General features: G+C 32.6%; 1 protein-coding gene across 2 annotated transcripts in view; it reads left to right on the forward strand.

Annotated features, from left to right (window-relative positions):
- Nucleotides 1–361: 361 nt before the first annotated feature.
- Nucleotides 362–14,252, forward strand: part of LOC103573487 (protein lozenge) — a 28,795-nt gene continuing 14,904 nt past the window's right edge. The window contains exons 1-4 of one of the 2 annotated variants that reach the window (XM_008552604.3): nt 362–1,035; nt 1,615–1,845; nt 8,506–8,619; nt 12,122–12,469. In XM_008552604.3, the coding sequence (XP_008550826.1) occupies nt 735–1,035; nt 1,615–1,845; nt 8,506–8,619; nt 12,122–12,469 (994 nt within the window). In that variant the 5' untranslated portion in view covers nt 362–734. The remainder of the gene's footprint in view (nt 1,036–1,614; nt 1,846–8,505; nt 8,620–12,121; nt 12,470–14,252) is intronic. The other variant, XM_008552605.3, reaches the window with a different exon arrangement.

The following is a 14,252-nucleotide window of genomic DNA, read 5'->3' on the forward strand; positions in this document are numbered from 1 at the left end:
CCAAAAAATAAATCACCGGCAAAACGGAGCAATAAGTGGGGAAAGGTGCGCTCGGATGAGACAAGTAGGGGAATGTCGAGAACAGACGGGAGTGAGACTACACACAAGTGTATCATGTCTGTTACTACTGACGCACACACGCATTCTCTTACACACACTCGCACCCACACCCACACCTACACACTCACACTCTCTATCCAGCAGATAGAGTAGACTGAGCATAACAGGGGAAGCTGAGCACAGAGTAGACACACCGTAACTTCTATTCGCGGTATACACACCGGAGTATAAACTCCGCGCTTGGGGCGGCCCGATCTCTCCCCAGCACACGCTGCCGGTTACTCGTTAAATCCTTCGGCATTTCGTCGCACGCTGTCCGACGCGACTGACCACTCGATAAAATAATTTATTTATTTATTTAAAATGTCATTAGTGTCAAGTCAAAGTGTCTTAATTAATTAATTTATTTATTTGTTAATTCAAATTTTTTATTTTTCTAGTGAATTTTAGAAATTTTTTTGGTGATTTATTTTTAAATAATTTTTGAACGGTGGTTGGAAAAAAAATTTTACGAGATGAGACAAAAATGGAGTTGGAATTGGAGGTGTTGAAAAAAAATAGGAGTAATTAATAAGTGGGAGATGTTTATGTAGATAGTGAGTGTTGACAAGTAATTAAATACGGAAGCACGTGGTGGGTTGGAGTGCAGAATCTCGCAGCGAGGGGCCGATGGGATGCATCTACCAGTGGACTCGGTTGGTTGCGGGGAGAATTACGATTCCGTCGGTTCCTCGCAGCAAGGACCCGGTCTCGTAGGCTCCTCCCTGGCGTCTTTAAGACAAGGGGACTCCCGGTACCCTGAAGACGGGGACAATAACGCACGTGCGGGTGCAACTGCGATTGGGGCTGCTGCGGGACCGGTTAACGGAAGCGGGGGTGAGATGAGTGAGGGTGCAGCCGTCGGGGAGCTCTGGTGGACTGAGAGACTTGTGGGTGAAGCGCAGGCTGAACATCCCGGGGAACTTGTGAGAACTGGTAATTTTGGTTTTTATGTATTTTGAGGGTGAAGTTACTGGATTTTTTTAAAAGTTAATGAGACCTTTTTTGTAGGAAATTTAATTGGCTACAAAATTGTCTCTGTGCATTTTTGTCATATCTCTGATATTTAAGTCAGAATTTTAATTTTCAGTCTGGAAAAAATGTTAAGATTTTTGTGGTTGGAAAATTTAGTTTAGTTTTTAGCTTAAAAATACTCTAGCTCTTAAACTATGGGAGATTTTTGAAAGTTACTCAGGACCTTTATTGTAGGAAATTTAATGGGCTACAAAATTGTTTATAAGCATTTTTGTCGTATCTCTTATATTTAAGTCAGAATTTTGATTTTAAGCCTAGAGAAAAAATGAATATTTTGTGCTTGAAAATTTAGTTGGATTTTCATGGCTTAAAAATACTCTAGCTCCTAAACTATGGGAAATATTAAAAAATTACTTGAAATCTTTTTCATAGGAAATTAATTTTCCTACAAAATTGTACTGATATATTTTTATCGTATCTGCAATATTTTAGCCAGAATTCCATTTTTAAACAAAAAAAACTCTGTTTTCGGTGTTTTAGGGTCGCCGTATTTTCTTTGCAGCCAACTTCCGACTCACTGGCGGTCAAACAAGACCTTGCCGGTGGCGTTCAAAGTAGTAGCCCTTGGTGACGTCGGAGACGGCACTCTGGTGACAGTGAGGGCCGGGAACGACGAAAATTGCTGCGCCGAGCTGAGGAACTCGACGGCTCTTATGAAGAATCAAGTCGCTAAATTCAACGACCTCCGTTTCGTAGGTCGCAGCGGTCGAGGTAAATTTTATACATAAGCAAAATATAAAATTCTATAAAAATTTTCTGTATATTAATATTCAGTTATAACAGAACATCTGTTAGTGGCACGGGAATTAGCAACACCGCATGAGTGCAAAAGCCACCCCCATCTAAACCAAACCAGACCCTCTCTATCTAGAATCACCGTTATTGTAATCATCATCATCATCATCATCATCGAATGTTGTGTCATCCTTGCACAAATATAATGTCCTATTTCTCTGCATGTACATTGTCTCTATTTTAAAGCGAGATGAAGACATAGAATGAGTGAGTAAAAGGGAGAGAGAGAGAGAGAGTGAATGCCCGATCCCGTCGCCCCCAGAGTCATTACTCGACGTCCGCTGCCGCGAGCACGCGAAACAACTGCCCGTTAATCAGAAATCATCGGGAAGCTGCATACAGAGAGAGAGAAAGAGAGGAAGTGAGTAGACAAGACTCACAAAATCATGACGTTGGGAGATATATTTTACCGTGTAGTTGGTACTCGCGAGAGATGTCCCATGGTCTGATGATGGTTCACCTCATGATCAAAGCCGTCATTTATTTTTATATATATATATATATATATATATATATATATATATATATATATATATATATATATATATATATATATATATATATATATGTATGACTATATTCTAATTAGTTTTTGTTTTGGTTTAGATGAATTGGATTTCTTTTAGATGAGAAAAAAATTTTTTTTTAAATAAATTTGAAAATTTTTTATTGGAAAATTAATTGGAATTTTTGATTGGAAATTAGAATTAATTAGATCTAGATTTGAGGCTGATTAGAATAGTCATTGAATTTTTTGATGAAAATTAAAAATGTGCATTGGAAATATTGGAAACTAATTAGATCTGATGAAAATTAATTAGATGGAAATTCAATCGTTATTGGAATAATTTTTTTGTTGAAGAAAATTAAAAAAAAAATTTTATTGGAAGTATTGGAAATTAATTAGATCTGAATTTGAGAATTAATAGAAGTGTGTAAAATTTTTGTTAATAACGAACAAATCAAATGAAAAATTAGATCTAATTAATTGGAACATAATTAAACAATTGGAATTAATTGGATATGACCACTTGATTAATAGTTCTCCTATTTTTGAATACATAATTTTTAGCTCCAACAGATGTATATTTTATATTTCCAGATCTAATAGTCCATCAATCTAATTAATCAGATCTAGACATTTATTGCAATCAATTGAAAATTTTTTAAATTACAAATTGAAAATATTTCAATCCATCTTCAATGACAGTTCCAATTATTCCAATTATCCAATAAAAGTTTATTGGATCCTTCTAATAACCACATCAATGAATTTCATTAATTCCTATCGATAAAAAAAAACTCAACAACCATTAGAAAGTTAGATCTGATAATTATTAGATCTAATAAAAAATTAATTAGATCTAAACTTTTAAAAAAATTTAATTTTCCTAAAAATCCATAAACACTCAGTCAATTATACTCAATAAAAATCCATTTAACAATAATTAGATCTAGTACAAATAAATTAAATTCAACCGCGTAATTAGATCTCTTAAAACCGTACTGTAGATTAAATTAAATAAATTATATTTTTAAAAATTTGATTTTAATTCCAATCTAATTCTAATTTAACATAAAAATCTATAAATTAAAATTAAAATACAAATAAAATATTAAAGTCTTATAATAAATGCAAGTGCACGACAATTCATCAGCTTTGATATTTCTATCCACTGTGTCCACTATCAGCCGAATTTTCAGCTTCTATTATTCCTCAATCCATATATTTATATAAATATATTATATGAGTATGGAGTTATATAAATTGTTTGTATTTGCGGATTGTTCCGGATGATGCAGGACCAATCAAATTAATAAACTGTCGAAACAGACACCGCGATCGGTATAACGCGGATATAGAAATATATATATATATACGTATACCTGCCTACATATATATTATATAAACGCCAGCGGTCATATTACGTCGTTTTCCCTCTGGCAATTCGGGCAATCGTCAAAATTGAGGATTACAGATTGACAAATGAAAGAGACAAGATTTATGGATTAAAAAAATATATATAATAATAATTGGAAAATCAATTTTACCGTCATATATTTTTTCTAAAAAATATATAATTTATTTACAACTTACAAAATTACCAAACATGATTTTTATTCATATTAATCGTTTATTTATTTAATTACCCATTAATTATTGGATTTATGAAAAAATGTATAAGAACCTTTTTTGTAGCTGTTGAAATTTCCTACAAAAAAGGTATCAATAAATTTTTACCTAAAGTTGATAGATGACGAGATATTTGTAATTTGATAATTGAAAAAAATTAGGAATAATTAGAATTATTTTTTTGGTTCCATAGCTCGTAATTTAAAACTGAAATAAATTTCAAACGGTGACTAGCTATCAATAGATATTGGTATGTAGTGTATGTATATATAAGAGAGGTAAATGACGGTACGTAAAAGATAGATGACATGAATAGAGTCAGGTCGTTCTGGACGCATCGGATTCATAATGCATCGTTACATTCGTAGGGACACAATATTTTGTGATGCGTGTGTATTCGCTTCCCTTTTGCACATTTAGCTAGATATAGCGAGACTAGGCCACCCTATCCACCCTTGTACCCTTTATTCGGCCCTTTAACTCGTCATCCATCTCTATCAATCGCTCTGATCTAGCGAGTGAGAAGAGGACGGGACCTAGGGATATTCGCCCAAAAACGCTTTAGTTTGTATTGCCTGATAAATAACTGTCGCTCTGGTTGCCGACATACCACTGACGGTTGTAGGATGTGTGCATCATCTACCCTTGGGCATTTTGATACTGACGAATTATCGTCCGACGATAACGAATCAAATATTTTTGGAAAAATCATAATGAACTTGAAAATAAAGATTCATAACTCGGAAACTATTAACGACGGAAATTTTTTCTGAGTCGAGATTTCTGTAGAATTTTACGGGCTACAAAAATGATCTGATTGATTTTTTTGATATTCTTGAGGGTTACTGAGATATTTGGGTTTGAAGATTCATAATGATCAAATTTTTATTAATAATGAGTTTGTATATATTATTATTCAAATATTCATAACTTCTAAACAAATTATTGAAATGAAACTAAATTGGACTCATATTCTTCGAAATTTCATTAGCTACAAAATTGATCTGATTGATATTTTTGATATTCGTAACCATTATAGAGATATTTGTGATAATAGATTTTGGAAATTCAAAATTTTTATTAATGACCAAAATAAAGTATCAATATTTAAAAAATCATAACTCAGGAACTATTGGTCGTAAAATAATGGCCTTAGGTTTAATTTCTTTAGAATTTCACAAGCTACAAAATTGACCTGATAAGTATTTTCGATATTCGCAGTACTTTTATAGATATTCACGATTTTATCTCAAGGTGTCAACATGCCGAAGCCTATGATAAGAATTTGGTAAATTAGCATTGCGTGCAAAAGAATGAACTAAATAAATGAAATCCATTAAGAAAAAATCAGAGAAATCAATTAAACAATTTCCAAATAAAGAATAAATAACTACAATCACTGAACATTTAAACTCTCTCAAGTGCGAGGGAAAGAGAGAAAGAGAACATCTAGTTGTTGGGGTCCATCGCATTTGGGGCTAATAATGCCTGGGCATCCGGCTCCCCGTTCCCGGGAGCTGCGGTTAATACTCGATGATGGGAACGGTCATCTGCAGAGACAGGGAACCAAGCCAGGCTCGTGCACACTCGCGGACTCACTCGTTCCAGGTACTGTCCAACGACTAGAGCTATAGAACATCCACCCACACCCACACCCATACACACACTCACGTACTTGTGCGCCTATACCATTATCTCACGATCTGTGTCATCGGCGAGATGGTAGAAGCGTCAACATCTACATCAACGCCTCTGATTTCTCTCTCTCGCAATCTCTCTCTCTCTTTTCTATTCGATTTCTAGTCCTCGTGTCCAGCCGTATACATCCTTGTGTCTGGACTACATATAGTACTATACCGAGTCCAAAACCACTCGAAACCATCCGTTAATACTACGTCACATGATGTAGCCCATATAGCGCCCTGCAATGAGGGATGATTTCAAACAAGCCACGGAACTAGTGGGAGCCTCGAAATCTAGCTAGGCCACTTGCCAGCCAGGATGTCTATACAATTGTCAAATAATTACTAGCATTGGTAATTTCCACAATATTCTGATAAATTATTAATTATCACCAAGACCTCTATGGATAATCAACAAGCTTTGGAAATAATAGTGAGCTATTATTTTATTTTCTTAGTACGGCGAGTGGCTAAAAAAGAACTATTTGTAGACTGACAAAATACTGATGAAAATGAGCCGAGAGCAAATTTTTTGGAATTTATTACTTGAATTTTCAACACATTTCAATCATGGATCAAAATTTTGAGTTTCCAAAATTTATAAGGTAAGATATCTCTACAATGGTTACGAATTTCGAAAATATCAATCAGAGCAATTTTGTAGCTCGTAAAATTCTGAAGAAAATGAGACCAGTTCCGTCTCATTGTAACAATTGGCTTAAAAGTTATAAATATTTTAATTTTCATATATATGAACTCATTATTAAAAAAAATTTGATCATTATGAATCTATTTACTCAAATATCTCCGTAACCGTTACGAATATCAAAAAAATCAATCAGACCAATTTTGTAGCTTATAAAATTTTGAATAAAATAAGTCTTCATCGATTGACCTATTCCCAGAAATTTCCAAATTATCCATCAACAAAAACATAATTTCTCATAAAAAAATTTTCCAAATTCCATTTTTGTCAAATAATTCGTCAAATCATCGTTTTAATAACCAATCAAAAACACTGACATAGAATTTCAGTATAAATTCCCCAAAACCTTAAAAAGTCATCACGATCCCTCTTTTAGTATTGGCCACCGTTAGCATTCCGCGAGTTTAAAATGACTTGCGATCTGCAGTCAGTTGCAGTAGCTCTCTTGGGGGGCAGTGGGGTGTTTGATGCCCGTTATCATGTTGACAGAACACAGCAGGGTAGAGTGCCATAGCCCAGCTGAATGAAGGGAGACAATTATAAATCGTTGACATTTGTGCTAGTCAACTGTCGTTTTCTCTCTTCGCCTCCATTTGTTTCCCATCAAACTTTTTTAAAATAATCTGACCAGCCCGAAAACAATCCCCAATTATTAATTTAAATTAATATTCATAATTAACACACCTACACCCACACACACGATAAATAATCATACGGCAAAAACACTTAGTAATAAATAGGAACGGGCGTTAGCATTTACCAAATGCAGTGCGACTGTTTAAGAGCCAGGTAGTCAATCTCCGACGGACATTTATAGAGAGGGAATTAATATACCAGACCTAAAACGCCTTTTAAAAATGTTAAGAGCCTTCTTCGGTGATATACGCCACCTACAAATGTTCTTATATGAATAACCACTTCACCCAGTCTACGACACCTTAAATCTCTTTTTATTTGCATCCATCATTTATCAGCATTAAATTATTTATCTTTTTTCGAAACTGGGACTGAGGTGATACGCTCAGACCCTTTTAAACCCATTGGCTATAAATATAAACTAGAAAATTTATTTTGTTATCTGACTACTGCATAATTTCAATCACATGCATCGAAATGGTGGTAAAAAAAAAAAATATCAAAGAAAGGAAATAATAAAAATGCTAAAATGAAACAATGTAAGAGACTTTGTACGAAATAAATCCTGGTCGTAAAACCTCTTTATGATTGATGACCCATTAAACCAAGCAATTACCTTTCTTGCGGTGAGCCAACTTAGAGACGTTCAACAAAAAAACTGGCGACACTTGAATTGTTTCTGGCATTTCCTTTTTTATTGTTATTGTTGTTGTTTGATTTTTTTTTGTTTGTTGATGTTTATGCTCATGTTTAACCTGAGGAATTAATTTGTAGAGAAAGTAGGAAGGGTTTTTAATGAATTTTTTTGTTAGATTTTGATTACAAGCGATTTTCGATATTTCCGTTTTCAGAAGGGGTAGGGTAGCTACGCTTCGTTTTTGGTGATAGTTTCAAAGTTGTGTAATTCGGTGGAAAATGAGGTTAGATCAAAAATAAAAAAAGGTTTTTTAAGCTTCAAGCCTCTAGTTTTTGATCCTTAAGCCAAAAAATTATTTTTTACTACCGGTTGATAAGTTAATTGGAGTTTAAATGCGCGGGAGAAAAAACCGAAATTAGGTTCAAAATTCTGAGAGTTCCGCAAACGTGGGAAATTATTTTTGATTTGTTGGGCGGGTAGATACTTCTAGGCTGATTTTCAAGCTTTAATTTGGTTGCAGGTAGATTTTTGTGCGACAATTAGAAGTCAAGTTATGGCCCATCGAAGAAAATACGCGGTTTTTACTGCGGCTCGCGATAACTCCGGAAGTTATTGTCGTACAGAAAATTAAACGGCTGTTCTGAAAAGCTGAAAGTGTCCTCTTTAAAATCTAGTAATCGAGCTTGTTAATAAAAAATTTTTTCATAGCATAAAACCATAATTTGTAAATATTACAAAAGTCACTAATTTCGAACTGTACTAATTTGGTGGTTTTTTTCAGGAAAAAGCTTCAGTATCACAATAACGGTGTCGACGTCACCTCCCCAAGTGGCGACGTACACCAGGGCGATAAAAGTTACCGTCGACGGACCTCGGGAGCCTCGTTCAAAGACTCGTAAGTACTAACAGATTTGATTTACTGGTTACTGATAACATTTTACGCATATTTTGACCGAAAATCATTGAATATTAAACACTTTTGCGATCGCGAAAGATAGTAAATCACGTGGTAATATATGGAGCGTGAAAAGGCTGTCGAAAACTGGATGATAATTTAGGCAAAGTCATTGGTGTGGTAATGGCCAAGTCATTATCGAGCAGATGGTGCCCGATGATGCACTGGATGATCGCGTGAATCGTGTCCATGTATGTGTACATATTTTAGTTCTGGTGTTTTATATATACGTGTACACCCTTCTCCACTTGCCTTTATGCACGCACAAAATTAGTGTCCCAGTATTACCGATACATAGTAAAGACCATTTACGCTATTTCAATGCACAAGCTCTTTTGTGTCTAAACCGTGGCTCGCCCCAAATTCCAAGTGCTTTCATCTCATTTCCTACATTTTATCCTAAAATTTAACCCTACGGGCATTAGAAGTTGCCCAAGTATTACAGAATTATTAATTCAATTCACACAAATTCACTTTTTTTCGAATTTATTTCACAGTTTACATTCTACTCAATGCTGAAGCGAAAGATTTTGGCTTAAAATAATTATAACTCAAAAAATCATACTCGTAGCTCGTTTTAGAGCTTGAACTTTGAGCTTCTCAATGCGATTGGATTTGACTGATTTTTTCCGAAGCTCAAAAACCAAATTTAAAATTTATAGATTTGAGTAGCTCAGACCTGAAACTTGCGGGATAATTTTTGACATTTAAATAACTAAAGGCATCTTAAAGTAGAGACTTTGAGCTTTAAAATGACTTTTTTTCTATACGACGATTTAAACTAAAGTTACAGCCTTTTTAATTTTAGTTACCGATGCGTTATAAAAAACATTAAAACTTTTTCTTTCCTACTGTTTACTATCCATCCACCTCTTTTATTTTTAATTATTTATTTTTTGTAGATAATTACTATCTGTCGTGTGTTAATACACGTAAATATGGATTGACAAAGTCGTTAAAAAAGGAGCAAGTTGTTAAATTTTATTTACCCAACGGTTATTTACGAAATAACACTAGTAGCTGTCAATAACCGGGACATTAAACAGCTCAGTCAGTCCCTATAATCGACCGGCTATTTAAAACATTAACTAAGCCCGCGCTGATATTTAAAATAAACTAAAAAATCACCCACGTAAACATTAAATATAAAATAATAAATTTGTTAAAATAAAATGAACCTTCGGCATTTAATATTTATATTTTTCCATTGATTTATTTATTTCCCGCGCAAATCCAAAGTAACAAATATTGACTTTAAAGATAACATTTAATAATTGACAGCCTCCAGAGTCTCATTATACCGATTTCTAAAATAACCATTGAAATTAGGTCTAAAATTAATTTTTCTATATACATATATGCACAATATATACGCTTGTCATCTTGATTGCAATTAATTAATTCTATTAGTGAAATATCTCTTAAATGATCATATTTATAAAATAATATATAATAAAAAAAGAAATCAGCCCTTAAATATATATAATGAACATCCGTGTCATTAAAAACACGAACGACATATTGCAAACGCAATAACAATAATTACATTTTATTATTGGCGTGCGTTTCTCACGCGCGTGTCTACACAATTATTGCACATAATCAGTGTCCTTAGTGTCAGCATATTTCGTATTTCTTATTATTATATTATATTGCATTATTATTTTTGGGTAAACTCGCTCGCTCATTTACTCGTTTCCCATTTCGGGCTATCACGACAATAACAACAGACTTCTCTATTGTTGCTCTTACAATACGACCCATTTTTTATTATTTCGACCGCGCAACGCACCTGTCACCTCTCATTACCTCCAAGACTTAATAGTTTATTATTATTATCATCATTACTTTATTTTTAATTTTTTTTCAGCTTAAAACTTAACTGAGTAATTTTCTCGAGCCATCTTAGCTCTTTACATAACCGAGATTTTTAATTTTATTTTTTATTCTTTAATTTATTATTCAACAAATAAATTATACGAGGTTGTAATAAATAATGTGAAGAAAAATATAAGACAGAGATAGATTAGAAGAGAAAGGGTTTATACAAGAGACGGTGAAGAGGAAAGTCGGTACTTCCGGTTACGGACCGCCACAATATTCTGATTAGATAACCCAATACTTTTTTAAAATTTTTTTTTAATACCATGTTTATTTTTAGTATATTATTTAAATAATGTATATATACATATATACATATGTGGAAAATTACATCTTATATATGTATGTAAAAAATAAATATGTTTCGTATTTGACGCACATCTTCATATATATAAAATATATGTTCGGACAAACAAGAAAAAATACGTCATATATACACGTAAAAAATATATATATTCAGTGTGTTGTATATATGTCCATATATATAAAATGTATGTTTGGGTAAAAAATCTGCTTACTTAAATTTTTTTCTACTTCTTATTAAATTACTGGCCCATTTTACCCCAGATTCAAAATTTCTTGACAAACTTAAGAAAAACAATAAGTTCCTGAATTTTTGAAAATTTACAATTTTTTTGGCGGGAAGTTTGAAATTTTGAATTTTCCGCGCTGTCAAAACTGATCAATTTACCCCACTTTGACTACAAACTTAAAAAAAACAATAAATCCTGAATTTTTGAAAATTTACAATTTTTTTGGCGGGATGTTTAAAATTTTGAATTTTTCGCGCTGTCAAAACTGATCAATTTACCCCACTTTGACTACAAACTTAAAAAAAACAATAAATCCTGAATTTTTGAAAATTTACAATTTTTTGGCGGGAAGTTTAAAATTTTGAATTTCCCTCGCTGTCAAAATTGATCAATTTACCCCACTTTGACTACAAACTTAAAAAAAACAATAAATCCTGAATTTTTGAAAATTTACAATTTTTTTGGCGGGAAGTTTAAAATATTGAATTTCCCGCGCTGTCAAAACTGATCAATTTGTCTCAGTTTGAGTACAAACTTAAAGTATTTTTAAACAAAAATTTTTTGCCTCAAAAACAACGTCCATTTTACCCCGGATTTACCAAAAGTAGTATTTCATTTTGCCCCAGTTTCTTTTATAAACATTTGCTTTTATAAACTAAATACAATAACATTAACCCTCTATTAATTTTAATAAGATATTAGCATCAATATATCAAGTGTTTGAAATTGAAGCTCCGATACCATAATTAGTGGTATTTGTAGAATGCTATTGAACATGCTCAATACACCACGTAGTCAAGATTCTTAATTATCTTACTCAATTGTATTGATCTCAATATTAATAATCAAATATCATCACAAAGCTTAACATAATTACTAATAACCCATAATCAGCAATCAATTCTCTTAAATTAATACCCAAATAAACATCCCCCTTACCCAGTGACCATTCAATCATACAAAAAAATCAATCAATTTCTATACCAGTCGGTTAAATCTCTCGAACAATAATAAATTTTTTTAAAAAGACTTAACAATTACAGGGCAACAGCATCAACAATTTCGCGCACTCGGACTTGGTCAGCGCCCATTTTTAGACGCCCCGACTTCATTTACGACCCATTTGCGTGAACTCGAGTCTTATCGGCGTACGAAGCATCATCATCACCAAAATCTTCATATGGTCAACAATAATAACAACAATAATAATAATAATAATAACAATAATAATAATAATAATAATAATAATAATAACAACAATGGAAACTGCGTCCAGTCAAATAACGGAAACCAAAACGACTCGCCCACTTCGGGGCACTTGGGCGCCAGCAGTACGTCGACTCATCAAGATTGTTACAAACACAGCCCGCACAATGGTAAGTAAATTAAATTATTGTGTTAAGAGTACTCTGATAGCCAGTTGAGCTCCACAACCATCAAATTAAAGCAGATATTTCACGTATACATGAAACAAAAATTACCAATGAGAAGTTACTAGACGATCATGATCTTGAAGTTAGCAGACAATTAACATTAAATAGTTTCAACTTTTTATTTGTATCAAATTATTGACAAGAAAAAAAATAAAAAAATATGCACTTGTAGAAAATCAAAAAAACTACGGGTGCAATTTTTTAAAATATTTTTTTTTTATAATTTATGGGTTCAAAAAAAATTTTTAAATAATTAAACGCCGGCTAACTATAATGCTACAGTTAGCAGACAATTAAAAATTTTTGAATTTTTTTTTCGACCAATTAATTACAAAAAAAAAAAAATCTAAAAAAATGCACATATAGAAAATCAAAAAAACTATACGTGCAATTTTTTGAAAAATTTATTTTTTTGTAATTTTATAGTTTTTGAAAAAATCAAAAAATTATTAGACAGCTAAATTCAGTCGAGAATTAATATGAAACATTTGACATCTCGATGACGTCTAGTTTACATAAAAAATTTCACTCATTTTTTTGGTTTTTCACACACGTAAAATTACTTATAGATGTTAAATTTAAATTTTTTATATATACTGTACATCATCGAGATGTCAAAAGTTTCATTTAAATTTCTGAGCTGAAACTCGGGTTTTCTGGGTACCGAGGGCTTGGATTTTTTGGTCTTTAGAGGACCAGGCATGTAAAGATTTTATATTTAGGCACCGGTACCGATATGAGGTAAAAAATAAATAATTTTAGGTAAATTGTACTCGTTTTTACATTTAGCTGGTTTGCTCATTATCTTTAGCCTATTAGGGATCAACACAATGGAAAGGGTTACGCGGGTAGATCAACGGTAACCGAGTGAGACGGGGGTTCGGTAAGGTTTGAGGTAATAGTTTGATACCTCGTTCCGGCTCTGAACCCTCTAATTCAACGTAATAACGACATTTCAACTTGTACCGCTCTTTTTCTTTTTTTTTTTTTTTCTCTTCAAATTTATGTTTATTTTTATAAGCTAATTATATTCTTATGTTATAAATCTATATATGATTTAATAAATTGACTGGTTGGAAAATTATCAGGCAATAAAATTTTACTACGGAGGGAAAATATGAAAATTTGGGAAAATCAGATTTTGGCGGTTGATTATTTTGGATGACAAAAAGTTCGACGTTAATTTGGAAGCTAACTGTTGGAGATAGGATGAAAATTGTAATAAATGATTTTGTAGGAAAATGAATTTTCTACAAAAAAGCATTCAATAAATTTTTTGATAAATTCATTAGTTTAAACAGAATTTGAGTTTGAAGTTTTAAAAATTTTAATTTCAAATTTTTAGGCCGGATAAATTATTTTTAGAAATTTGAATTTAAATTATGGATAAACTATGAGAAATATGGCAAAAATTATGAAGAGTAACTTTATAGATAATTAAATTTTCTACAGAAAAGGTCCTCAAGAATTTCTTGTTAACTTCGATAGTTTAGGAGCTAGAAATAGAAGAAGTTAAAATTAATTTAAAATAAAAATGAATCTGTTATAATGATGATGATTTGATCCGAAATGATTTGTTATTGACAAGTGATTAAGAGCTTTGAGCTAGAGCTCAGGTTGCGGTTTCGAGGTAACCTCTGACAAGACTTGGGTGTAAACTAGGATCAGCGGGTCCTTTTTTTCCGCGCAAGTTCGGCTGGTGTAATTACCTCGTTTGCCTTGCGGC

The sequence above is a fragment of the Microplitis demolitor genome, chromosome 2 (assembly GCF_026212275.2).
Source record: "Microplitis demolitor isolate Queensland-Clemson2020A chromosome 2, iyMicDemo2.1a, whole genome shotgun sequence".
Lineage (NCBI taxonomy): Eukaryota > Metazoa > Arthropoda > Insecta > Hymenoptera > Braconidae > Microplitis > Microplitis demolitor.